The sequence below is a fragment of the Anguilla anguilla genome, chromosome 9, assembly GCF_013347855.1.
Source record: "Anguilla anguilla isolate fAngAng1 chromosome 9, fAngAng1.pri, whole genome shotgun sequence".
Classification (NCBI taxonomy): domain Eukaryota; kingdom Metazoa; phylum Chordata; class Actinopteri; order Anguilliformes; family Anguillidae; genus Anguilla; species Anguilla anguilla.
In genome coordinates this window covers 29,041,835-29,067,734 of record NC_049209.1, presented here as the reverse complement: position 1 = coordinate 29,067,734, position 25,900 = coordinate 29,041,835, and the positions used below count along the sequence as shown (strand labels likewise).

General features: G+C 41.0%; 4 protein-coding genes across 6 annotated transcripts; 2 read left to right on the top strand and 2 right to left on the bottom strand.

The window, feature by feature from the left end:
- Positions 1–152: 152 nt before the first annotated feature.
- On the top strand, positions 153–8,342 carry slc25a15b (solute carrier family 25 member 15b). 2 transcript variants are annotated; one of them, XM_035432180.1, is made up of 7 exons: positions 153–301; positions 1,603–1,743; positions 3,348–3,606; positions 4,588–4,728; positions 5,593–5,768; positions 6,847–7,005; positions 7,574–8,342. In XM_035432180.1, the coding sequence occupies exons 2-7, from the start codon at positions 1,683–1,685 to the stop codon at positions 7,693–7,695; spliced, it is 918 nt and encodes a 305-aa protein (XP_035288071.1). In that variant the 5' UTR covers positions 153–301; positions 1,603–1,682; the 3' UTR covers positions 7,696–8,342. The 2 variants fall into 2 exon arrangements, with proteins under 2 accessions (XP_035288071.1, XP_035288070.1); XM_035432179.1 differs by having other exon boundaries at positions 157–313.
- Positions 8,209–10,783, bottom strand: LOC118235865 (transmembrane 4 L6 family member 4-like). Its single transcript, XM_035433730.1, has 3 exons — positions 10,668–10,783; positions 9,722–9,908; positions 8,209–9,455 (listed from the first exon to the last, which is right to left on the bottom strand). The coding sequence occupies exons 1-3, from the start codon at positions 10,781–10,783 to the stop codon at positions 9,444–9,446; spliced, it is 315 nt and encodes a 104-aa protein (XP_035289621.1). The 3' UTR covers positions 8,209–9,443.
- A 3,270-nt stretch (positions 10,784–14,053) lies between these two features.
- LOC118236746 (mannose-P-dolichol utilization defect 1 protein-like) lies at positions 14,054–19,927 on the top strand. Of its 2 annotated transcripts, none has more exons than XM_035435348.1 (7): positions 14,054–14,229; positions 15,408–15,473; positions 16,121–16,253; positions 16,829–16,914; positions 17,661–17,779; positions 18,586–18,696; positions 19,317–19,927. In XM_035435348.1, the coding sequence occupies exons 1-7, from the start codon at positions 14,133–14,135 to the stop codon at positions 19,437–19,439; spliced, it is 735 nt and encodes a 244-aa protein (XP_035291239.1). In that variant the 5' UTR covers positions 14,054–14,132; the 3' UTR covers positions 19,440–19,927. The 2 variants fall into 2 exon arrangements, with proteins under 2 accessions (XP_035291239.1, XP_035291240.1); XM_035435349.1 differs by lacking the exon at positions 14,054–14,229 and adding an exon at positions 14,251–14,671.
- Positions 19,928–22,084: 2,157 nt separating this feature from the next.
- LOC118236745 (transcription factor Sox-19b-like) lies at positions 22,085–25,900 on the bottom strand. Its single transcript, XM_035435347.1, has 2 exons — positions 24,684–25,900; positions 22,085–23,983 (listed from the first exon to the last, which is right to left on the bottom strand). Exons 1-2 carry the CDS (start codon positions 25,322–25,324, stop codon positions 23,743–23,745), a joined length of 882 nt encoding a protein of 293 aa, XP_035291238.1. The 5' UTR covers positions 25,325–25,900; the 3' UTR covers positions 22,085–23,742.

The window sequence follows — 25,900 nt, the reverse complement described above, 5'->3', positions numbered from 1 at the left end:
CAATAGCTTTTGTTCTCACAATAAATGTGAAAGAAACGACAGAGCAAATTAGATCGTTTCCCATTAATTTCTTTATCCTATTTATTTAATAGCACGGTTAATTGTAGATTGAACCATGAACCCTACTGGCATTAAGACCTTAGTCTTGCCTAGTGACTCTCCATAAGAGAGCAGATGTGTGCAGAGGATGCCAACGTAGTCATCATCATAGCATCACCATGTGCTTAGCTAGCAAGATTGGGTTTTTTTTCTAGCTTTAATAATGCATTGGAAGGACGTATCCGTACGCTGAATTCTGTAGGTAAGATTTCAAGTAAGTGAGTATCCTTATAATTTAATTTAAAGAAAGTAACGGGAGGCTAGCTAACAGTAGCTAGCTAGGGTTTTCTTTACGTCGGGTTCAGAGATGATGTAATGGTCGAAATTCTTTGAAAATTAAATGATGTATTTTCAATGTATGTTCGTAATCCTTTGGCAGTAGTAGACCGAAACCATAATACTGCCTTATGTTCGGCATTATCAGGTCATGTTCCTTTGACTTTTTGCGTTTCAAGTAATCGATATATCTATCTCGCGTGGTGTGTCCTTACCGGGTGCATGTTGTTGCACCACTGAGCCATTTAATTCCTCGCGTCGAACTTCTCAGGCTGAAGGAGGAAACTTATATCAAAAATGATAAATATACAGTCCAATTGTTTTTCTAACAAATCGAAGATCCTAAAGAAAGGATGACTGTTTGCCGTAGGCGGATAAGTTAACTAGTTATCTACTTATACAACTAGAGCACTTGCAACTTAACGTGAATTCCGTTCGTTGTCAGTTGTCTATTTTTATAAATGAAATTGTCTGTATGTGAACTGGAGTACGCCCGCGTCATACCGACACTGATGAGCTATTTTAACTTGCAAAACACTTTTTAGTCTCGCAACCACATGCTTTTTAGCTAAAAATGCAACCCTGAAGTGCATATCATATTGGAATTAACTTATTAACCAGTAGTTTGTTCTTGGTTGTGATACATCACATGCTATACTTCGGTGAAGGCTATTCTGGGAAAAGTAGATTTGTATGGTTATGTGCCCAGGTGAAAGTTCTTTTGTTTTCCATGTGAATTTGCAAGACTTCCCTTCAGTAACTATATAACGCGTGCTCCCCGGTTAAGTGGAAGTGAGCACTGAGATAGCAAATGAAAGGTTGTATTTTTGATTCCCAGGTAGGGCACAGCTGTTGTGCCCTTGAATAAGGCACAATACATCACAGAATTGTTTCAGTCTAGGTGTTTAAATTGATTATATACAGAATATATATTTTAAGTAAGCTGTGAAAATAACTATTGGCAAGAGGATCTAAAAATGTATTTGACATTTTAAGGGAGTGTTATGTTATGGGTTTGTTGTGAAGTGTATGTTGTAAAGTAAGTGAATAAGCATGTAAGCTTTAATAGGTGTTTTGCTTCAGATTGGAAAAAAAAACATGCTGAGTAGCAGTTTCAACGCATTGAGGGGATTTGTTGGGGGATTCTGGTTTGTTTGTTCCCCCCCATCCCTACAAAAATGAGTAATGTAACTTACCCTGTAACACCGGTTTATGGTTTTCTTGCAGGAGCAGTTCAGCCCTCAGGGTGAGTTTGAAGAGGAGTGGTCAGTTACCCAGAATTCCACAGGAAGACATTCCTAACCCCCATGACCATGGCTCCTCACCCTGTGGTGCAGGCTGTGATCGACCTCTCTGCAGGAGCCATAGGTAACATATACATCACATTCTCACTGTAGTCTCTAAACCCTCAGACATGGTAATATATTTTCCTTGTATATAAAGGGGAACCTTTTAATATGTTGATTCTCACCTTAAGAACCAATTATCTAAACTAAAACACGAAGCTAGACCCTGAGTTGAACAAGCGGGTAACAATAGGGATCTGTGATCACACTTTCAACCCTCCCCCCCAACCGTGGTCAATGATCGCCATTTCCCCTCTGCCGGTCTACAATCACATTCTCCTCTCCCAGTCTGCATGTGCAACCCCCCCCCACCCCCACACACACACACTTTGGGCTGCGGTCTCAGTTGGTTTGTGATCATAGGGGGGAGGGTTATGCAAGCTCAGTAAAACCTTTGTTTAAATACTGCCCTTTTACTTTGTGGTGGGGTCCCCAAGATGTCTTTCAGCTTGGGTTGGGGTCCATGGATCAAAACCGCTGCTCTAGACCATCAGTTATGTATTAAATACTCTCGATAAGACTTCGTAAATATAAAGAAAACAATTTGTTTGTTGATATTGCACAGATATTCTCCTCTTCAAGACATTGACATTAACTTAAGTGATAAGAAGAGGAGTTATATCCCAATTACATTATCACTTCAGTTGACCCTTTGTAGATAGAGAGAGAACATTTTTGACCGGCAAGAAATGTGGTGCAGTCCGTAGGACGGCTGACTCAGGGCATGTTCGAGTCCCCCTGAGTGGGCAGGGGTCAGTCCCCTGGCACAGAGCCCTCTGAGCTGTGACGGCTTCTCTGTCTGCTTTCTCCCTGTACTAGGATTTGGTATTTGACAGATTAAATATCAGTCACGCCCATTCTCCTGATGTTCAGACCAAACGAATAATGATTTTTTAAAAATAAAAATATATCTGTAGAAAAAGTAGTATCAGCAACAGGAGCGGCGACTACAGCTGTCCCCTCAGTGAATTGCTGAGGTCGGCGCTCTTCCCAGCTGATGGCTTTTTGTGCTCAACGGCTGAACATGCAGACAGTGTTACGCTTCATTTCCTCTCAAAAGCCCATTCTGAGGGATCCTTGGCAAACATTTAGAGTTGTATTTCACCAATGAGGGCTGCGTAATTGTCCCCTTGCTTACCCAGTTGGTAAGGACAAAAAGTTGTAAAAGCACTCAAGTCAGTTTTCGTCTTGGAGTAAGAAGTTGACTGGGTTGTTCTGTATCAATGAACTGATCAGGCTATAACATTTTCTCCAAAATGTAAAATAACGGGAATAAGACACATCATGCCCTGGAAATCTTTGAACAAAAGGATGTGGGGTTTGAAAGTGTTTGTGTGTGGCTGTTCAGTACATTGTATGTAAGCAAATTGAATTCTGTTGATTGAATTTAAGTACAAACAATTTTGAACTTCATTTGTTTACAATCCCACGTGAAATAGGCAGAGGAGGATACAGAGAATGATAAGCTTCAGAAATGGTTCTTTATTGTAACATTCACAACAGAACACCTTATTCTTCAGAGAAGTGAGGTTAATCTTTCTCTATTTTTTCATCCCCCCTTCTCTCTGACTGCCCCTTTACCTCCCGTCTCTATGGTCTCTTGTCTTGTTTCCCATAATCCCACAGGAGGCACAGCCTGCGTGTTCAGCGGTCAGCCCTTGGACACCGCAAAGGTGAAAATGCAGACCTTTCCCTCGCTGTACAGGGGTTTCGTGCACTGCTTCCTGGCCACGTACAGGCAGGACGGGCTGCGGGGTCTGTACCAGGGCACCACACCAGCTCTAATGGCCAACATTGCTGAAAACTCTGTGCTGTTCATGAGCTACGGCTTCTGCCAGGAGGTGGTGCGCATGCTGTCTGGGGCCCCTGGTGGGGCTGCACTCAGGTGAGGAGGGGCTTATTAGGGGGGATTCGCCTCAGGATTTACCCCAAGGTGGTTGTTGGGAGGAGTGTTCCCAGTATTGGTAATCATTGGCTATAGTGTAGTCAGCTATGGCTGAGGGTCGCCTCGAGGCATGTTTTTCCAGCTCTCACAGGGAGTCAGCGTGTCATGGGGATAAGTCTGCTGCGAGTTTCAAACCTACACCCCTCGTCAGCTGCACTACACCCCACAAAATACAATTAGGCCACTGAGCTAAAAACCAAGTTGCTCAGCCAAGGGAACTAATCACACTCCAATTGTTTCTCCAGGTGAGATGTCACATTCTCTACTGGATGTTCACTGAACACTTTCACCGCAAACATACACATACACTCACTCATATAGGTCCTGACCGGCCATGACTTAAATCGGACATCTCTACATTCTTAACAGTCTCTTTGCAGCCCTAACAACTTGGTTTGAATAGACAGTTTGAGTTTACATATGAGTTTACATACAACAACACACTGTCCCATCCCAGCATGGAATTTCTGCGTAATGTTCATGAGGCCTGTACAGTTACAGTGGTCTCCACTGAACAGACAAGCTATAGTAATTGTTCTGTATTCTGTGGTGTTAGAGGTACTGAGATAGAGAATGTGTTTTGGTTTGCTTCTCCACTTATGAAAATGAAATATACTGCAATATATTGTAAATGGTTTCATTTTTAGAAAAAAGATGCAGTATTTCACAGCAAAGTATATTGGAGTATCTGAAATATGAAAATCATGTACATTTTCACATATATTGTCAAGAGATGGTAATATTGCTGTGTTTTATTTGAATTTGCAACTTCTGTCGCTGGCAATGTGTGGTTCATTAGTATGTCCCCTTTTAGCATTTATTATCCAAAAGTTTTTTTTATTTTGTTTTGCATACAGAAGTCTTCTGTTTACTGTTTTGACCCCTGCTTTTTGTCTCTCTCCCTCTCTCCCTCTCTCACAGTGACATGCAAAAGGCATGTGCAGGGTCAGTGGCATCCATCTTCTCTTCACTGGTGCTGTGCCCCACAGAGTTGGTCAAGTGCCGTCTACAGGCCATGCACGAGATGGAGGCATCAGGCAAGATTACGACTGGGCAGAAGAAGTGAGTGTGCAAGGAGGGAGGGAGAGAGAGAGGGTGGGGGTTAAAACAGTTAATTTTTGTATGGAAGCTAACGAAACTAGTATTGTAATAAATATTGTTTGACTAAATTTGGGATGCTTTCCTGACATCTGGAAGCAGGGGCTTATATCTGCTACTTACAAAAGAGGTACAGACCCGCTGCCCTCAGTAGTTTGATGTAGGTTTACAGATAAACTAGTAAACCTGTTACCCTAGTCTGCCTTCCCTCACAAACCTGAGCCAGGGACCCAGAGAGAGAGAGATAACAGATAACTGCCCTGATATTTCCCCTTCCCCGCTGTTAACACAGTATTGACAGCTCTAGTCTTTGGGAACTGCAAGTTATTTGTATTTTTGAACATTACTGTAAATGTATTCTCCCTTTTACCTCATAGTTGGTAAGGTTAGGATATGGACAAGGGAAACTTGATCTTTGATCAACACTCCTACTCTGAGACACTTTATGAATATGGGCCCTGATCTAGGATCAGTTTAACTTTGATAATAGATAACAGATACATTTTGGACGGGGGAAATCCAATCCTATCGCTTAGTGGATAAGATTAGATTCCCGAAGAATGTTTAAATGTTCGCTTTTTTTGTTTCCCCTGTGTGGCCGTGTAGTATAATGGCTTAGGAACTGGCCTTGTAAACTAAAGCCCGGGTAGGACACTGCTTTTGCATACTTGAGCAACCTACTTACTGCTTCAGTATATATCCTGCTTTTGGCTTTTAGTCTTTAGCTGTGTAAAAATGCACAAAAAACCAAAGAAAGTTGTGTGAGTCACTCTGACTAAATGGCCGTAATGTGAGGTAATGTAAGGTAATGTATGCCCCTTTCCCCAGTACGCTATGGTCAGTGATGCGGTCGGTGCTGCGGAACGAGGGACCGCTGGGTTTCTTCCAGGGTCTCACCACCACCATTGCCCGGGAGGTGCCTGGGTACTTCTGCTTCTTCGGGGCCTATGAGCTCAGCCGTTCTGCCTTCGCAGAGTACATGGGCAAGAGCAAGGATGACATAGGTACTGTGCCCACCGTCACTGCTGTTTCCGATTGCCAGCATCAAGGGCACTCACGCTTCCAGTTAGGTTTCTTTCCATGCTCAATATTTAATCAGTATTTACGATGTGAACTGTTGTATGGTGGAAAACACATGGTGGAGGAGGAGTCTGCAACCTTTGCTTGAAATTTTGTGTATTCATTGTTTAGCAGGGCCAGGCCAAGGGTTGGTTTTCATTCTCTCATATGCATGAGTCGTCAGGAAGAATTGGCCTTTCATTCTGCAGTCAAAAGTTCTGTTTCCATTGTGCCCTCTGTAGGTCAGCATGGCTACCTCCAGGATATGCGTTTACACTTACAACATCATTACAATGTCCTTACAGGGCTTTTATGCATACAGTACCATCAGCATGCAAATTCCCCCTCCCTTACCACCACTGCTTGGGGTAAGAATTTGCATATTGGTGACTTCAAAGCCAAGCTGATCAGTGGCAGTCAAACACCCACCCATTCCTGCACAGCTGGATTGGCAATTGAATTCTGGGTAATCTGGGTGGGCCATACAGATGTCAGACCACGCAGACCTCACAGAAGGTTATGCATCACTTTTGAGATCTCCCAAAAACTTAATTCCACAGAATGAAGAAATAAGTATGTGTCATCCGTGGTTACATTTTTCCCAGGGCCCACAAATTGTGTTATTGTTACATTCAATTTAACATTGGATGTTCAATATAATATGAATCAATATAACATCTGAACCAGATTTTGAATTCTGAGTGCAGACTGAGAGGCATTTTAATGCTGATGTATGTGTAGAGGCTCTTCATATAGCAGCAAAAAGTCTTATTTTCTCAGCATCGCCACAGCTAACTGAGTTATGATGTCAATATCGACTTCAGCTTTTTTCAGTGCATCTCTGGAGACTATTCAGTTATCCAGTTATCTTGTGGTTTGACCTTTATTGAATTTTTATTTGAATACATTTTTAAGTCCCAACCTATATATTGCCGACAAAAATAGCTGTTTTAAAAATGAATCCTTTCAATGGTTTTTTCAATGGTTTTGTGTACGTGTGATGATGCGAGTTGTGTCTCTCAGGTGTGGTCCCGATTATGTTCAGCGGAGGGTTTGGGGGCGCATGCCTCTGGCTGGTGGTGTACCCCATGGACTGCGTCAAGTCCCGAATCCAGGTCCTGTCCATGACAGGACGGCAGGCCGGCTTCTTCAAGACTTTCATGGGCGTCATGCGGACGGAAGGTGAGGACACAGAAGGCCGTGGTCCAGCAGGGACACAACAGTGCTACTACAGCAGGCTGTTCATCTCCTCTCCTCCCTCAGTTCAGACCATATGTTGTTACTTATGCTTATTGTGGTAGTCATTTATACCGAACATAACTTATTTTGTTTTTATAAATCAAAACCTTTTTCAAATTCTGTTGTGTTTAGCAAAACTGGTCTTCCATTTTGGCATTGTTATGCAATTCTTATCATGCACTTCACCAATATCTTAGATATGATAGACAATTACTTCAAAGTCCGTTATGGGAGCTTTAGGCAAGAGATGTAAAGTACATTCTCTTTCAAGATGAAGGTAGGAACATGATGACAAAGAATCAAATTTCAGATTACCCGAACATATATTAATGATTAGTGTTGAAGTTGTTATTATAATGGCAAGAGGCTGAATGTCAACAAACACATACTTTTCATGTAATACAGGAGCAAGGATCCTCTTGGAGCCTACGTCCTCCAATATTGTATTGGTGTTTGCAGATAGCAAAAAACACACTATGACATTTTTGGGTGAATCTTTCCTTTAACGCAGGTGTGAAAGTGCTGTACTCGGGTCTTACCCCCACCATGATCCGGACGTTCCCGGCCAATGGCGCGCTCTTCCTGGCCTACGAGGCCAGCCGCAAGATGATGATGCAACAGTTTGACAGCTGACCTGTGCCCACACTTCATCCTTCTCCCCCTCCCCACCGGCCCAGGACAAACATTCAGGACCACACTTTTAGCTAATTTATCATCCTTTTGTATTTTTGATTTATTTGTGGACATTTGTTCCTGGATTTAGGAGTCTGGGTCAATCTTACTCCTCTAGGTTAAAATGAATCAGAGATTCATTTCAACTGATCTGCCTTGCTGCATGCAAGGTTTATAGTCTGAATATTGTGTATTCTGTATGGGTAGAATTATAGATCCAGTATTTTTAGTCTCCAATATACTGCAACTCTATTAAAATTGGGGCTGTTTTAGTGATGTTAACCGCCAAATGTTTAGTTTCATGGTTTTAACCAGCCACAACCATTTCTCAACTTTAAGTAGACAGTTTGTGCAATATTGCTGTTGTGTATTTTCAGTCTTACCCTTCTGCAACACTAAAACATGAGTTAATTCTCCTCCAATCCAATGTGCAGTAGTTATGATCAAATAAAAATTTGGGAAGAGGCTGGCATGTTTTGTGAAAAAATTATATTGGTTTATTACTAGTCTAGTTTGCAAAACATTTGCTCAAAGCATGAAGTTCAGGTACTTTACTGGAATGATAATTTCTTGGAAAACTGCACAAAAATAACAAAGTTTGTTACAAACTTGCATTGTTTGTTTCTTTTTTCCGTATGTCTGTGCTTACAAAAATATATCAGAATTGTCGTATTACTAGCATTCATAAAGACTGACATTTACAAAAATCCATTATCAGTCCATCTGATCAGTTCAGATGGAAGGATAATGTGTACTGTCAGACTGGAGTACGTCTCCTAGTACACATCTTGGAGCATTCGCTTTCCTCTTGAATGACTTTCAAGTAATTACAAATTACCCTTTTCCTTGTTGAGTCCATCAGGAGTAAAGTCTACTCTTATCAATGTTGATTCAACTCTTGAATTTCTGCCCGTTCCACATCAATGTAATATTAAAGCATAAAAAATATTAGTTTTGTGGACTATGAGAAATATTGATTCTTTCAAATATTTATACAGTGAAACCTACTCGCATACATACTACATATTATTTGATGCATTGTTATTACTGTGGCTATTTCTATGGTCCAAAAAATATTCTCAATAATTATTTGTGTGATATCTATGTTAGGGCATTGTTAATTGTATAGCAGCTTGGAATGTGACTATTATAATGCATAATTGTTACACTTATAGTTTTGAAACTCCACAGAAATTACAAGTCATTTGTATTATTTAGAACATCTGAGCCATCACACTGGAACCTCTGGTGCCTTGGTGATCAGGAGGTTATGTGTAGAAAATCTGTTTTATTTAATGATTTGTTTAATTATTTTCTAATGTTTTGAGAGATGGCAAGTTAAAAAAAAAAAAAAAAAGTATTTCTGTGAAATATAATTTACATTTTCCAAAACGTCCATACATATAATTTATGGCAGTGTATTATATTCATGTATGTATCTGAAAAGTCTTAGATATAAAAATAGCAACAAAAAGAAATCAAAATAAGAAATCTCTGTTGTGAAACTGAAGAGATAAGTACAGGCATATAATAAAGCATCCTCAAGGATGAAATAAATACCATCACTGGATCTTATTAAAAATCAACAACTGCCAAAGATACAAAGATTATAAGGGAGGTGCTTCTGTCTGTCCAGCAGGTGACGCCAGTCCATCAGCAACAAGCCATATATAACTTCATTCCAGAGCCTCTCCACTGTTGGTTTTTGTTCATGCCTGCAGCTGTCATAACAAGTGTTTTAGATTAGTGACAGAATCAGGCTTCACAACACCCAAGATGGCTGGAGCCACTGTCTGCTATCTTTGACTCGCTGGTTTTAATTCAACCAATTATTTTTATTTTACAAAAACAATTAAATGATTGACAGCTTATTTTAGCTCCACCCATTATGTTTTAAACAAAACCTTGCTGCCTCATCAGTATTTACGATGTGCTTACAACATTTTTCTTTCTTGTCAAAATACATTTTCAGAGTTTTTTATTTTACCCCTTTGTCTCTGCAGGTCCCGCACAGGCAGCCAAAGAGTCCGTTGACCATCTGGAAGGCACACAGTACAATCTCCAGGCTGCTGGCCACCAACAGTATGGAGAACAGACCCAGGTTGAACTCCACTACATTGTCAGGCTTCATGCAGAGACTCCAGAGATTCGGGTGGTTCAGGTAACTCTCCTCACTAATGCAGAAAATAGGAGCAGAAAGGTCTTTATGTGACTTTGTCTATGTATCTGGGTCTCTGTATCTATCTCTCAGTGGATTTTGTCTACTCTACATGTTTACTGAGCAGTAAAATGTTCAGTGTTAAATCAACTCTGATAGAGATACTCATTGCCTAGTTGTACTCATCAGCCTCGCTCAACTCTGCAGCCTCCTCTATCAATTCAAGAGAAGCCAAGTGCCTGCACTCCTTTAAAGCGTTTTAAGCCATCTTTCACGCTGACATGATTCGGAGGAAGATGCTTTATTTGTAGCATGTGCCAGCAGACTGTGGCTGCCGGATTGGCCAGCAGGGGTCACTGGTAAGTGATGAGACAGCGGATTCAATCATTCACATTGACTGAATCCCTCTCTCTGGAAAACACCACAGCCCAATTGTGTGTTGCCCTTCAGGGCTGTTGGCCACAATCCGCGGTGACGCACACCAGGGGTGTGAATTGCAAGGGTTCCACAGTGTCTGCGGGTTTTTGTGTTTTCCTTTCAATCAGCTGCCAAATTGAGAACAAGGTGTGTGGATTTCTTAGCCAATCAATGGCTTAGGAACACGTCAAAAACCAGAAGACACCGCGGCCCTCCAGGACTGGAGTTTGACACCTGTGGTCTAGATAAACCTCTCAGTACTTTTAACTCAGAGTACATTTAGTCCCGATCGGACTAATATAAACTCTGTTAAGAGTTGATTTAACAGTAGGGATATTTTGTTGTATGGGTCTCTTACCTCTTTCTGAATGGTGCCATCCAAATTATATCAACAACAAGACATGTGGGACCATTGATCAGGTGGTGATAAATGATGGTGGTGAAACATAACTGAATCTCATAGATTAACCACATAAAAAGTAACAGGCTCCAGACATCAATAGTACAAAGTGCACTGGATTAATGGCATTGAAATGAATATATATATATAAATAACACTACACACCTGTGCTACACATCAGTAAACTGCAGCCTTGCGTTGAAATTCAACATGTAAATTGCTTGCATGTAATGTAAATATAGACTATGGTAGTTTATTGAATCTTTCACGTTACTGTACATACTGTATTACCATGTCTCAATGTTCTCAAAAAAACTAAAAATGTGGCTAATAATGGAAGCTTTTTTGGACAGCTTTTGGGTCATGTATGGCTCTGAAGAAAGGAGCAGTTTGGAGTACAAATAACGCTTTGAAAAGACATGGGTGACCGATATCCATTTAGTCCAACTGTTATTGTGAAGGACACCTGGAGAAGCCTTTAGCATGTCTGGCCTGTTGCCTGAACTTACAACTATTCAGTTTCAGGGTGAAAGCTGAAGTCAAAGATGTACATGGTATGGGTTTGTCACAAGTATTCAACAGATGGAATTTCTTAACTTGTGAGTTTAATGATTTCAAGGATTGAGTAACATGACATCCTAGAAAATCCATATCTGTCTTTATTGGCAACCCCAGACCCACCCAACACCCACTCACCCACACACCCACATCCACACACACACGCACACACACATATCATAAAATTCCAATGAATTATTATCAAGAAACATGAATATACTGAACTAGTCATGCCAAATTTTTCCACCCAAAAACCACACCTTGGTTTCACTGGTAGATAAAACAAACTATTAGATCAATTCTTGTTGACTGTAGTTGATACTGTTTTAATATTGTTAGGCATAACAATGCAAATTTCCCTTTTTTCAAGATTTGAGTATTGCATTTAAAAGCATTTTCCCCAAGTCAGAGAGCTGATGGATGGCACAAAGCATGGGACAACACACCAGTTGATGTTTGTGCATGAGGAATTTATGACTGCGGGCAATAGTGGCATTATTTACTAGAGTGGTATAGTGCAGGGCCACTGCATCACCTTTATGAGGACAATGACCCCAGTGAAACATAGTGGCTAGGCTGAGGTGACTAGATATTACCATTTCATTTTAATGACTGATTATTCTTCCATTTCTTTAAAAAATTGTTCCTTTCATTTAAAATGCCAGGTTTAATTCCACTACTGAAAAAATCCAATGAAAATATGTTTAACAGTGCCCAAAACATAAAATGCATAAATACACATTCATTTTTCTGACTTAAGTGCTCCTTCTAACTTAAATGTTTCTGCGTGACAGGGCAATAATGAACAGAGCTTATATGGCAGCCAGCATAAAAATAAAAAAAGAGAGAACAGGCTGATCCTTGTTCATGAGGTGTGTTAATCGATATCAACTGGATTTTACAGTCCGTTGCATCAACATGGTAACTTTTATTACTTTGTTCCTGGTACTGCTTCAGCTATAAAATACACTCCTATATTGGCACTATAACAGAATGAATCTCTCTCTCTCTCTCTCTCTCTCTCTCTCTCTCACCCACACACACACACACACACACACACACAATTACTTTTTTGTCATTCTAATTATTTTTACACTTTCCAACACCAACAATGGTTAAAATGTGCTTCTTAAAGTGAGCAGGGAGACATTGTTATTACTTCCCCCCTCAGTGTACAAATAACTCTGATTGAGCACAATAGAGTAAATAAAATAAAATTTTCTTTGATATAGTTCCGTTTTCCACTGTGGAATTATCCGATCAATCATTATAGCCTGAAGCGCAGCCAGATCTTTGTTCTGTAACCACGGGGCAATTGGCTCTCCCTTCCTTGCGCAGTTGTTTCTTCCAGTGAAATTGCCTATCTGTATTGGCCCCACAGTAGCGCGATGAACTTCCTGAAGAGGGCAGGACAGCAGAAGTATTGGCTATCTGCTGATGTAGACTGAAGAGCCACTTCATCAGACTGTATCTTGTTTCGCATATGCACCCCATAGCAATTCCACCAATTTACATTATGGTAAATTTTGATTTGGTTGGTTATACTGTTTACGGTTTTATGTCTCTCTTCTTTGGGCTTGTTATGGAAGTATTCTGTATGAATTTAGAATGTGTTATTTGATTCTTGATTAGTGCAGTTGATTGCACCAGTGCTTTAGTGATGTTGCATCTTTACTTACTGGCCTAGGAATGTTCTAAGCTAAGTCTGGCGCGATTGCTCATTTAATCATTTTTGAATGCATCTTTGTTTCTCCTACACTGTGAGCTGCACTGCCTAGCATGTCTGCCAGATGAATGTAATGTGATCTAATTAACACTGAATTTTTTACTGTCAGTGAATAGCCTGCTGAGACATGGCAGGGGAAAAAATAACATTAATAATTTTAATTTCTTTGACATAATACAAACGTCATGGATGACAAAAACATGTTGTAATGAAAATATTCTCAAAAATACAATTTATTTTTATTAAATGTCCCTCATAGTGTAGGTTTCATTATAGAATTAATGATTCTTCAGATTAAGAACAGAGACTCATTTCCCATACAGGGGACAAAAATGAATCACCAGGTCTTCTTGATTTAGCATAGATAGTGCTAGTAAACCTCAGAAGTATGTGCACCAGGTATCAGCTTAAACTGGTGTGCTTTTAGTACGCAGAAAAAGATGGACAGTGACTCTGTTGCCCTGGTTGTATTGGAGAAGTCCACCACTGGGTAACCAGGATAGAGAAAAGACATGACTGAGAGGAGGGCCTCTCTAGGGAGGGGACAGTAAGGTGAACAGTGGATGTGGATCGGAGTGCCTGCAAAATTCTGATTATGCATTTGCATCGTTCAGAATAACATGACTTCTCTTACCACCTGGGTTCAGGGCTGGTCCTAGTCTTGGGGGCACCAAATTAAGGAGGAACAAAAAAAATTAAAAACTCCATGCATTGCTTCCATGATAGTCGGCAGCATGAGAATCGGTGGCTCCTGATCTACAACTTTCCCAGGCTCAGTTATGTCACGTCCCTTCTCATCTCCCACCACTGGCTACTGATACTGACTTGCATCAAAATTAAAACCTGGGTGCTATCCTATTGGGGAGCCAAAGGGACTGCTCCATTACATATGCATGTGAAACCTGTTTATTTGGAATGAAAATGAAACCTTCTTTACGAGATGTCAACACAAATGAAAATAAATCAGTAAGCAGTTCTGTAAATAACTGTTCGAGAGTTCCTCTTACTGACGGTTGCCTAATACACCTAAATAAACAAAAAAGTTCTGGAACTTAAATAACTGGTTTCCAGATGTTGTAAGCAGAGGGAGAACATTCCTAGCTGCACATGTTGCGCCACGTCAGAATTCCACTAAGAGGATGGACACTATGCACCCTTTTAAAGAATTTTTGTTGAAGTATTTTATGCCAGAGAAATGTTACAACGAGTTTTTTCACAACTTTAACTTCCTATACGGTGAAGTATCTAACCCCTACAATGAGAGTAAAGGGACATAGAGACATTGATGGATTGATACAAATGTGCGATTGTTACCGGTCTGTTGAGTATAGTGCAACGCTGAGAGTGTGTAGCCTATTAAGGCTGTTTGCACAATGGCACCTGGTGCCTCTAAGAACCGTGTCTTCGTCTTTTTCAGGGGTGATCACGTGCGCAATATTTGCGCGTCGGATATCGCAGTTACTGGATTACCGCAAACTCAACCGTATTATTTAAAATAACACGATGTAGTAGCTTCCACCTGACCTGGTGAAAACATGCTATACGACCAGTTTTGTGAAATATCGTGACCGTGACAAGTTTTACTTATTTTACTCCGATGTTTGCGGAGGTGCTCGTGAGGTGCTTCGCTATTAATACCTGGGGGAAACCCTGCTGAGTCAATATTGTGGAACATTCTGTGGGTATCGTGTGTTGTCTCTTGTTACATAACCGGTATTCTCATTAGGAGTCTGACAGAAATAATTTAAATAACGCTTTAAAATTGTGTCTTTACCATTGTTGTATTGTGGTCCTCTTGCGTAGATTCAGTGCTATCTCAAATCAAGAGAGATTACAGCTGGTTGTTTGAGACGACCGCTTTTAGACTGCAAATATAGGGGTACAAATTAGCCTCGGTTTTGTATAATTACGGTTCTGATCATGGGGCGTAACGTTTTGCCAGAGCAGCGGTATGGCTTTAGTTTTTTGTAATTACCTCACAGGTTCTTATCTATCAAGAACAATAAAGTGACGTCTGGGGCAGATTACACAGTTCTACGAGTTCTCATGATTTTGCGGCACTTTCAATTAGGGAATAATTACACAATTTTAGCGAACGGGATGATCTTGGCAGAGATGTATGACAACATATAACCTGGTTTGAAGAGATAATCCAAATTACTGCAAAAAGTTGAAGGCTTAAATTATTTTGTAACCTTGATCAAAGTATACTCATTGCTTAAATCAATAGTTGTCTTGTGAAATAGTTAGTTTTGTTAAAACAATGTCAGCAAATAATACTGTGACTTAAATTAATATGTACTGTGCACAATGATGATCATAATTCTCATTTTGGACATTATTATTACAGTAGGCTGTTATTTTTTATTTACTGGAATGGGCAGATTTTGACTCTGTGTCCCTCTGCTTCATAGTGCCATGTCTGAATATTGTCTTGAGTAAAGTCCTGGGTATTTGGATCATGCTTGGGACTGTTGTAGGTGAGAAAGCACAACACTGTCTCTTTCCTTCTTCCTCACTTTCTCTCCACCCTCTATCCCACTCTGTTGCTTTTTTCCCTCCTTCCTCTCTATCTGTTCTGAGTTTACTCAGTTTCCCCTCTTCCCACCTCTGGGAGCACTCTTCTACATTTTCTGTTTTTCATTCTGTTGGGTTTCTGGTTGTGTCCCCAGTCCAGTCCTGTCCATTTCTCTCTTTTACCTTCTCACTATGTCTGTCCATTCCCCCTCCCCCACCCAGCTCCCTCATTGAGACCCACAATCCTGAATGCACACTGATAGATTACTTCTGCTTTGCTCTTCCTGCTCCCCCTGGGTTTTGGCCATGGCTTATCAGTGCAGGTTCACTGCAGGCAGTGATGCTGTTGAGTTAACAATGGGTAGAAAGCAAGGGTGTGTGGTCAGGGTAGACAAGCTAGATACGGGGCATTGCTGCTTCAGTTTGCATGACTACAATGAGCGTCATTGCATAAGCTACTTTCAGTTTATATCTGTTGATTGATCTGCCATAACTTAAATCTCTATTGCTGTGGTTCTCCTGTATTTATTCCCAGACAGAAAGTTAATTCCTCTGTTCTATTCGTTTCCTGTCCACACCTGCCCCTTCCTCACTCTGCACCTGTTTGCAGTGAAGCTGCCACAGATCTATAAGCTGTTGAAGGCCGGGAGTGCTGAAGGCCTGAGCTTCATGTCCGCTGTCCTCGAGCTGTTTGCCATCACTGGCAGCATGGTCTACTGCATCAGCCTCAACTTTCCCATCGGGTACAAGGAACAAAACTCTCTACAAGGCCCAGACCTGGGTCAAATACGTAATCACTTTGGATTCAAATACTTTTCTACGCTTTACTGCTCTTGTCTGGTGTTTCGGAACCAATGAAGTACTCTCAGAACGTGGAAAATCTTGCCTTCTGGTCATATTGGCTGACTCAATTACACCAGGCAAGATCAATAGAGCACAGAAAATTATTTGAATCTAAAACAAATATGTGTTTGACCCAGGTCTGACAAGACCTCAGGAGCCTAAACATTACATTACATTCAGACTGTGAACAGGCAGTCACTTATCCAGTGACAAAAACAGCACATATTACAAGGCTAGAAGAATAATGCTACATCTAGAAAATTGTTAAATAATGAGAAAATCGCAAGAACGATGCAATTCCATTTTAATTTATGCACTTTTTAAGGTTATTATCCCTTGATATTCCTTTTCGGCTCATTAGTATCTTAATTTGGCTCCATCTCAGAAAAATTGTCCAGATTTTGTGTGTGTATGTAATACCTGTGTTGTTTGTTTAATACCTGTGTTGTGTGTTTGTATGTTGTGTGTTGGACAGTGCCTGGGGTGAGACTCTCTTCATAGTGATCCAGAATTTGACCATTGGATTCCTCATCCAGCACTTTGGAGGAAGCACCCTCAGAGGTACAGACTGCGGCCTCCCCCCTTCTTGTGTGATCGCCTACATCTGACACCCTAACTGCCGCCCTGATGTTTGTGCATGAAAACCATGGACTGTCACACAGACAACTCCTGCTCTCTTGTTACACTGATTACAAATGCTGCTGGTAACTATGGCAATCAAAGTGGCAGTAGTTCAGCCATACTGATGGAAATAAGGGTAATGGGCTGCTGCATCCTGTTAAGCCACTGTCCCAGTTCACTGTTCTGGATGGGCCCAATGGTCTGGGATTGAACCCAGGCTGTGCCATTGCTGGACCGTAACAGGCCAGCAGCCCTGCAGAACGGATAGATTATTGGCTGTAGCATCACCCAAAGAGAGAAGGATTTGTTCGGTGGGAGTGTCAAATGAATCGCCAGCAACCCCTGCTGGTCAGCCAGGTGCCCACAGTGTCTTTCACTTAGTCATGTCTGTGCAAGCTGAACTTGTGGACTATGGAGAAAATAAGTGTTTTTCAGTTTTTCAGAGGCAAAAATATGCTTATCTGACCTCTCTCAAATTCATGCTGGTGGTTTCAGCATTAAGCGTGGCTGGTTAATACAGCTGGGAGATAAATATATTGGGATACAATCTGAATTGGGAGATAAAGGGGGGAGTTTCTTGAAAAAATATAAATAAATAAAATGAAATTAAAACATAAGAGTATCAGTATGATCCAGCTATTTATTCTGTTTTTTTTTTTGTTTTGTTTTGTTTTGTTTTACTGCAGGTGTTGGGTTCATCTTAATCTACTGCTGCCTGCTGTCTCTTCTCATCTCCCCTCTGACCCCCAGGTCAGTTGCTATGGCGATGCAGTCCTCATATATGCCTGCTGTCATAATTTCCCAGGTATGTGACAACAAAAATTATGGGGCAGCATTCAGAGTTCAGTGATAAGACATGAATGACAGAATGCTGCACTTCAAAACAGAAGGAGCAATACAGTGTATTTTCAAACAAATTTTGGTGTTTAGTAAGTGGAAAAGCCAGAAGTACTTTCTGAAGGTTTTGTTATATTGGGGTTTGGTTCTAGTGAAAACATTATCATGCTGTTTCACTATTTTTTACTGTACTAATGTAGCGTTGCAACAGTCCAGCCCTGGGTCATATATGTGTTTGAAATACTTGAAATGGTAAAAAAAGATACAAAAAAAAACCCCAGAAAAGTTTGAAAATATTCCTGCGGATCCCCAAAAGCCTTCAAACGTGTTCCTATCCAAATTGTGAATTTATGTGAAAGAAGAATTGTGTTCTCAATGTTGATGGAAGTATATGTTTCTTTATAAAATCGTAAGTAATCTGCACTGATTTTACTGGAGTCAAATGGTTTTAGAGCAGGAGTGAACAATTCAGTTCCTGGAGGACCAGTGTGCATGCAGGATTCTGTATCCACCAGTTACCCTGGATCCCTTAGCTCAGAAAATACAGCAACACCAGGCGGTTAGACCATGTTTAAAGCATTCCATATACAGATTCAAGAATTCAACTGATTAAGAAATGTAGACCAGTTAAAATGTGTGATCATGCATATACAGCCCTCTTTGCCCACCCCTGGGTAAGAGTATTTCAAATAAAGTGTCCAAGCTATGTCTAGAATGGTGCTGTGCCTTTAATATTGCAAATCATAGCTCACTGACATCCCTTTGTGTTTCCAGCTCATTCAGTCAGGGACCAACTACCACAACGGCCACACCGGTCAGCTCTCAGCAGTTTCCGTCTTCCTGCTCTTTTTTGGCTCCCTGGCTCGCATATACGTCTCTGCACAGGTAGACAACCAGACGCCATTCTGGTCCGTCCAGTTTACACTACAGTAGAACCTTAGAGTTCTGACTGGAACTAACCGGTCAGCCGAACGTGGAATGAAACCCAGAATAGAATACACAGCTAAAGCATGAAGCATTCTGGGTTTCATTAAACCATAATATTCTCCACTCCGGCCCCTGGTGGTGCAATGAGCTTTCCACAACTGTCAGGACAGCAGACTCGCTGTCTATCTTCCAGAAATCATCCTCTTTGCCCTGCATTTTGGCTCAAAAAATCCTTAACTCTGAGCATTTAATTTGCGTTTGAATACCCATACTGTGCACTCAAATTTATTTGCTACACAGAAAAATGTGTGGACCCGTATAAGCTCTGGTAAAGTTGAATTAACAGTTATATTTCACTGTGTGGTAAAAGCACTGCATGCTCAATCTCTTACTGTCACCTACTAGGTTACTTAACATGGTTGCATAGGTTCATCCAATGACTCATGCTATTGTCATGACACTAATAATTTGATAAATGCTCTACTCATTGCATAACATTATCTAGATAGCAGTGTCTGCTGAATGTCTAAATGCTGAAACGTAATGGAAATGTCCCCCCACCCCCCTTGCCCCTGCAGGAGACTGGAGACTCTCTGATGACTCTGACCTGTGTAATTGCATCCTGCTGTAATGCTGTCATAGCAGGTCAGGTCCTGTGTTACTGGAATCGTAGGCCCTCTGTTAAAGAGAAGGATGAGTAGCTGAGGATAGCCCACTTGCCCAGGCACAGGGACAACAGCTTATTGTGATGTCATTCTGTTGACTAGGAGTACACAGCTCCAGTCCCTGAGAGCTAGTGTGTATCCTGGTTTTTGTTCCAACCTATTATTCTGGCTTCATTTTCTATGATGCTGTACGAACCAGTGCTTGTTCACTGCTATATCAGAGCGGGAGTTGCCATGACATCCAAAAATGGCACCCCCGGTATTGAACCTCTCAGGACCTTCCAGCTTTCCAGTTGGAATTCCCTTGTGGACTTTGCTTGTTACAGACATAGTTTTCCTCCGCCTGTCCACACCACAAAAAAGAAACATTATTATTGTGCATATTTTTGACTTAGAAGTTTATGTTACCAGTGAATTGCTTAACATAATTGGCCTTTCCTTTCTATGCATTTTTGCATCTTGCATTTCATTTGAATTGTGCTAAGCTGTTTTTTGAATGAACATTGAACTCTGTTATTGTCCCATTTACATGATCTTGAAGTGTCCATCATCCCTCATCACATGTTTATGTCTACTCTCTTACTCCACCTATCTGTACATTTTGTAGGGGAGAGAGAAGGATGACTAAATGTTGGGGGGAGGGGGCTAAGAATCAAGTGCTGTGGGTGGGGGGAGGGTCGAGCCATGAGAAAGGGGGAGGTGAGGAGGGGGCCGGGAGGGCCAACTGTGGGACACACATCAATCAACATTAGCATTTTTAATATTCACACAATTGTTTTGTTAATACTGCCAATATAGCATTCTGAAATAAAGGGAAGGGTGGGACTGAAAACACAGATCATCTCTGTTAAATGCATTAATGATTTATGTCATGTCTTGCCAACATTCATACAATCCCTTTTGGGATTATAAGGTATTTTTCATAAGATTACCACATTATATGGTAATTATATGGTACAGTTATTTTAAAAAATTTTCTACTGATGGACATTGGTACAGGCAATAGTTCTCATAAGGGTAGGTCTTTATTAACTTTGTTCTGCTGTGCTTTCAGTTAATTAGGATTGAGTTGTGTTGTGTTAAACCCAGATCACTGTTTAGTGGATGATTTGTTGAAATTAAATGACTGTAATTTAGAGTTCAATGGAATGAAAACCAGAATATATGTTGGGTTCCTGGAAGTAAGACTAAGAGATGCTGCTTTAAGGAATACTTTAAAAGGCTAACTATATCAATTCTGGATTTGACCAACACAAGTGAACAAATCTTTCCAGCAAATACTGAAGATAAACCACTGGTAAACCAATACAACAAAGCCATGGATGTGATATAAAGCAGGAATTGGAAAGGGGCCATTTATTTAGTGTTAAATCAACTCTAATACATTTTATATAATACATTTTACCCTCACATAACATTTTTAAACATTTTTTGAGCCCTTCTGAGCTTGTGTAAAACTTTGTTAGAATTTTACGAATGCTGAAAATTTTAATAATTGTAGTAGAAAATGGGGAAGGGGAAGGGGCCCGAGTGCTGTTCCCTGCAGAAGCTCTGCCAAGTGTGAGAAGTTGATTGCCCAATACCGTGCACATCTGGGGCCACATTCGGCCACAAAGGCTGTGTTTACAACTACCCCATTCAAGACACCCCGCCATTCAACCACGACCCCCTCCCCTACTTTCCCTTCCCCCATCAGGCCTCTGATTAGCCTGTGCTGGCTCTCCATTTCCATGAGAATAGCAGCGAACAGGGGAAAGGATTATAGATGGATTGGGAAAAGAAGGGAGACCAAGAAACTCTACTTTTCTGTCCATTTGGGGTGGGGGGGGGGGGGGGGGTTAGGAGGAAAGAACAAAGCAGTCCAGGGGGTGCTGAAAAAAACTTGGCTTGATGGTGTGTGCCTCAGTGCACTAAAGCACTGGACGATGCACCATCAAATTATAGCTGAGCCTGCAGTGTGGCAGAAACTTTCCTCCAGCAAGTTGTTTTATCATTTTTGTCTTTTTTTGATTTGACAGAAGACGTGTGGAATGTCTCCTCTTGATGACCAGTTTCCCTCTCCTTTGTGCCTTTACCAAGGATTTTTTTCTACTTAGTTTCTTCCTACTTTTTTCAATATTTTTCATGAGAAATTTTAGTTACTGTATTTGTACTGATCTTAAATTCCAGTCGTAACGCCCACAGGTACTTACATGCATACATTGAGCATGTGCAAGTTTCCTACGTGTTTGTTACAATCATTGTCGAAATTTTGCACATGTAGACCATGTTTTGTGTCAGATACCAGTAATCAATAATACATTGTTCAGTGGTCGCATTGTTCAAAATACTTTCAACAGAATCACTCAGAATATGCTTGATTTGATAAGTTTTACGAGCCGATCTTACAAAGACTGTCTGCAACCAGTCAAAACTGACCTCCTGAACTACAGGAGCTGCTTCCTGCAGAAGCAAAGCAGTAGAATAAACAGCAGGAGAGCTGTATAATAAGGAAGAACAATGACCAAAGTCACAAGAAACAAGGCAAAGCAGGGTGGTACAGAAGGTAAAGGCAAAATTCATTCACAAATAATTTAAGAAATCTATTGACAAAACAGATCACTAATTATATTGAAATGACAGTAATTGCGCAATTTATCTGTTTTTTATATTTGGAAATATCAACTCACGTTGAATATAATCCAATGTTCTTCAAACCCTCCAACCCTTGGCACCTTATGTGCCTCTAATGAGTTTCAATGCAACTGGATAATCACATTTACAACTAACATTGTTCCTATTTATCATTATTTGTCATTTGTAAGATGTACGCTAAAACATAAGGTGCAGGTATGGGTTTATAATGACTTTATTAATGTTAATATATGCTTCTAGAGTTAATTATCAGAACTGAGAGAAACATCATTCTTACACATTTTACCAAATGATTGTAAATACATCAACACACAATGTTCTGAACATATTTTACAATGATGAAATGTTAAGAATAGACTGAAGGTACAATGGAAACATTTGCCTCCTGACTGTTTATTATAAATTACAGTATTACAGTAGACAGTACCTTTTGATTTGAACATCAGAGAGGTGGACATACATTTTTACATGAAAAAAAGAATTTTAGTTGAGTGCAACAGCAGTGATCATCAGGTCTAATATAATTCTGTCAATAAATTGATATCCCTGCCCTCTTTCATGATTCAGTGCAGGAATAATGGCATCACAGTATACTCAATCACAATGATTGACGCCTTCCACATATTTAGCAACAGTATAAAAATAATTGATGATTCGGGTTAAATGGTTTCTGAAACTGATGATCTTCTAAAGAAAGCCTGTATGAATACCTCCTCCAAAAATAATGTGATCAAGTGATGTACGTGTCATTACACTACTCAAAACAAATATGGTTGGTCACAATATTTTGGCCAATGGTGTCTGTTGGAGTCTGTTGGTGTCTGTCTGTCTTAGATAGTCTTCAAGTCAATACAATGGAACCTTCGGTTGGCTGGGAATTATTGAAGACTGGTTTTGATGAAATGGCAAACACCACGAGTGCATAAAATTATTGTTGATCTTTGGAGTATAAGTGTGTGTTTTTATTCTTAATTAGGAACTGTAATGAACAGTAGAACTAGGAGTAATTCAGGTGCTGGGAAAGATCCCAACTTTAAACCCTGATGACCAAGATGAGGTGAGTGTGCCTCCACCACTGTTCTCGCTGCTTCTTACTGCCACTCATTTAAAAAGAAAAGAAACTACATCCTAAACATTTCTGGAGTCTCACCAGCACTGTGGAAGAGAAGTTAATACACAATATGTCTAATTTACACCAAACACTTTTTTACAGAAGAGATTAGGAAGTAAACTACTGATAGAGAGTCTCTTGTGGGAGCTCAATTGTTACAACAAGCAAATAAAAAATCAAGGCAGGAAGGGAGGACTTTCAGAAATCCAAAGGATTTCTTGGATAGATTCTAGTATAAAAAATACAATCAGGCTGGATGGGTTCAAGCCCTGGTCCTGTGGCTCGTGGCTCAGACGCCCTGACTGGATGAGGCCCATGACCATTAACCAGAGTTTCCCAAAAAATTTCTCTCCCAAGACCCACTGGTGGGTCCTGACTCGCAATTTGGAAACCACTGCCATAGACCATACAAAGGGGTCTGTTTGGCAGCAATAAGCGCCTCTTATACATCACCACATCAATATAAACAAGAGACAGAGGGGTCCCTATAAAGATGGGCAGAGAGAGGTCTTTCAGAGGTCAGGTGAGCGAGGCAGGCGTCTGCACAGGTGTCTCAGCATTCCCGTCTGTATTTTTTCAGCTTGCCTCACTGTATCACATGTGGGGGTGGGACACGCCCCCTCCAATGTACTGCTGCTGGATTCCAGGGTACCCCCTCTGTGAGTCGTTTGTCTCGCCTCCCGGGATATACATGCTAATCATGTCTCGTAAATCCCCCTGAAGAGCCCCCCAGTGTTGAGGTGGGGGGGCTGTGGGGGAGTGTGATACAGGCTCTGCCTTTGCCATGGACATCACCGGGTTGGGCTGCTGGGTGCTGCTGCTGTATGACATGGGGCTGGGGTGGGGGGGAGGGGGGCATGATTACTCATCAGTATATTGCTTGATGTAAACCAAATCAACAGCTATACAATAAGTCATACAGTGCAGCCATACCAATAACTATTGCTTATTAATAATTGATTATTCCATTATTAGCAACAACATAAGGCATTCAATCATTTTCCATGTGCTTGGCAGATGTGGCAATATTAGACCCCGTTATTTCAATGCAGGAAATACTTTATTTTTTATCTGAGAAGGGTTTAGCCCAAAAAGACACCTGAATCAACAAATAATTTAGTTAAGACCTTGGGTGGCTGAATCAGGTGTTTTTCATATGAGATTGTACACTGGTGTTTCATTCTTTGAATATATGAGAAAAAAATTAATTATATATTGCATTTTAAAATGAACTTAAAGGTTTGGAGGGAGAAAAGGACTATTGTGGTTTAAAATCGGTGTTAATTGTAAATGCAATGGACCTGAACCGTGCCCTAAAATAAACTGCCTAGATAATTCAGCAATCTATAAGAACAGGTGCACTGCTAAGGTAGGCTATATAAATAATGCTGCCCTATATTATTTCAGTTACTTCCCCAGCCAAAGTAGTCTTACAGTTAAGCATAAATCATAGTATTCATCGATGGACTATGAATCTAGAACATGCCTAAAATTCAAATGGAGACACTAGAAACAAAACAATGAAAGCTGCTCACCTGTAAAAGTTGGCGCCATTCGTCTTTGCGGTTGCCATGGCAGTGGGATATTGAAGGGCCGACAAATCATAGCGTTGGAGATGCTGATTATAACCAAGGGGTTCGTTCTGTATGCTTTGTATTCCCGCATACCCCCCAGCGGACCCCCATCCGTAGCTCTCCATTCGGGGGCTTCCGCCAGGTCCCTGTGCACCTGCCGCAGTCAACAGGTTGCCTGCCGTCAGTGGGTATTTTCCGATAGGATTGTCCTTCTTCATTGGCGGCTTGTTCTTGCAACGAGGCTTGTACTTGTAGTCGGGATAATCCTTCATGTGTTGCGCGCGCAGGCGTTTGGCCTCGTCAATGAAGGGCCTTTTCTCATTGTCAGTGAGAAGCTTCCATTCCGCCCCGAGTCGCTTGCTAATTTCCGAATTGTGCATTTTTGGGTTCTCCTGGGCCATCTTCCGTCGTTCGCCACGCGACCACACCATAAAAGCGTTCATGGGCCGCTTAATCTTGTCCATGGGATCACCTCCAGTTGGACATGCAGGTGTCTTGGCCCCATGTTGATCTCCGCCATGCGCGCTCCCGTTCACAGGAGTCATCCCCGGGCCGATTTGGGGACCCGATGATTTTAATTCGTATTGGTTCATGCTGTACATCCTCGGGACTTCAACAGGTAAAAAAGACTAAACAGCAAACAAGACTATCTGAGGCCTATATTGCTTCTAACACTTCTGTGGAGCTTGACCCTCAAATTAATCAGCTGCGCAAGGAGTTCATAGCTTTGGCTACCAACTACTAGGCTACACTATACTGAGCGTCTCCTTTCGTGGTAGAAAGTTAACTGTAAAATTCAGTGTTTACCACAGACAAAAAACACTTAAACATAAACTCGATCAGATTAACTCACTCTGTCAGAGATAATTTGTTTGACATTGGGTTGCCGTCACTAAAATTCCTGTGCAGTTTAAACTTCTAAACTGCGGGACAACAAAAAGTCCTCTTCGGTGCTGCTGGAGCTCGTAGAAATGATAGTCCAGCGTTTCTCTCAGCTCCAAACCCATTCACCCGCGATGGCCTTGCTTCGACTCATTTGCATCACTAAAGGAGGGGCGCGGTGAGCTCGTGAAGAGGGAGGAAGAAAAATTTGTACCCCCCTCCGGCCATCAAGGGAGATCTGAATGGCAACATTAGATTTAGACTGGGGGAAAGTTCATTTCTTGCAGATTATTGTT

What these genes read in the sequence shown, in the direction of transcription:
- slc25a15b (XM_035432180.1), top strand. Translation starts at nt 1,683, where the DNA reads ATGACCATGGCTCCTCACCCTGTGGTGCAGGCTGTGATCGACCTCTCT. An exon ending in ATTACGACTGGGCAGAAGAA is followed by an intron (nt 4,729 to 5,592) that starts GTGAGTGTGCAA and finishes CCCTTTCCCCAG; the next exon opens with TACGCTATGGTCAGTGATGC. An exon ending in GGGCGTCATGCGGACGGAAG is followed by an intron (nt 7,006 to 7,573) that starts GTGAGGACACAG and finishes CCTTTAACGCAG; the next exon opens with GTGTGAAAGTGCTGTACTCG.
- LOC118235865 (XM_035433730.1), bottom strand. Translation starts at nt 10,783, where the DNA reads ATGTGGTTAATCTATGAGATTCAGTTATGTTTCACCACCATCATTTAT. An exon ending in ATGGCACCATTCAGAAAGAG is followed by an intron (nt 9,909 to 10,667) that starts GTAAGAGACCCA and finishes TTTCTGCATTAG; the next exon opens with TGAGGAGAGTTACCTGAACC.
- LOC118236746 (XM_035435348.1), top strand. Translation starts at nt 14,133, where the DNA reads ATGGACACTATGCACCCTTTTAAAGAATTTTTGTTGAAGTATTTTATG. An exon ending in CAACTTTAACTTCCTATACG is followed by an intron (nt 14,230 to 15,407) that starts GTGAAGTATCTA and finishes TCTGCTTCATAG; the next exon opens with TGCCATGTCTGAATATTGTC. An exon ending in CTGCTGTCATAATTTCCCAG is followed by an intron (nt 17,780 to 18,585) that starts GTATGTGACAAC and finishes TTGTGTTTCCAG; the next exon opens with CTCATTCAGTCAGGGACCAA.
- LOC118236745 (XM_035435347.1), bottom strand. Translation starts at nt 25,324, where the DNA reads ATGTACAGCATGAACCAATACGAATTAAAATCATCGGGTCCCCAAATC. An exon ending in AATGGCGCCAACTTTTACAG is followed by an intron (nt 23,984 to 24,683) that starts GTGAGCAGCTTT and finishes CCCCCACCCCAG; the next exon opens with CCCCATGTCATACAGCAGCA.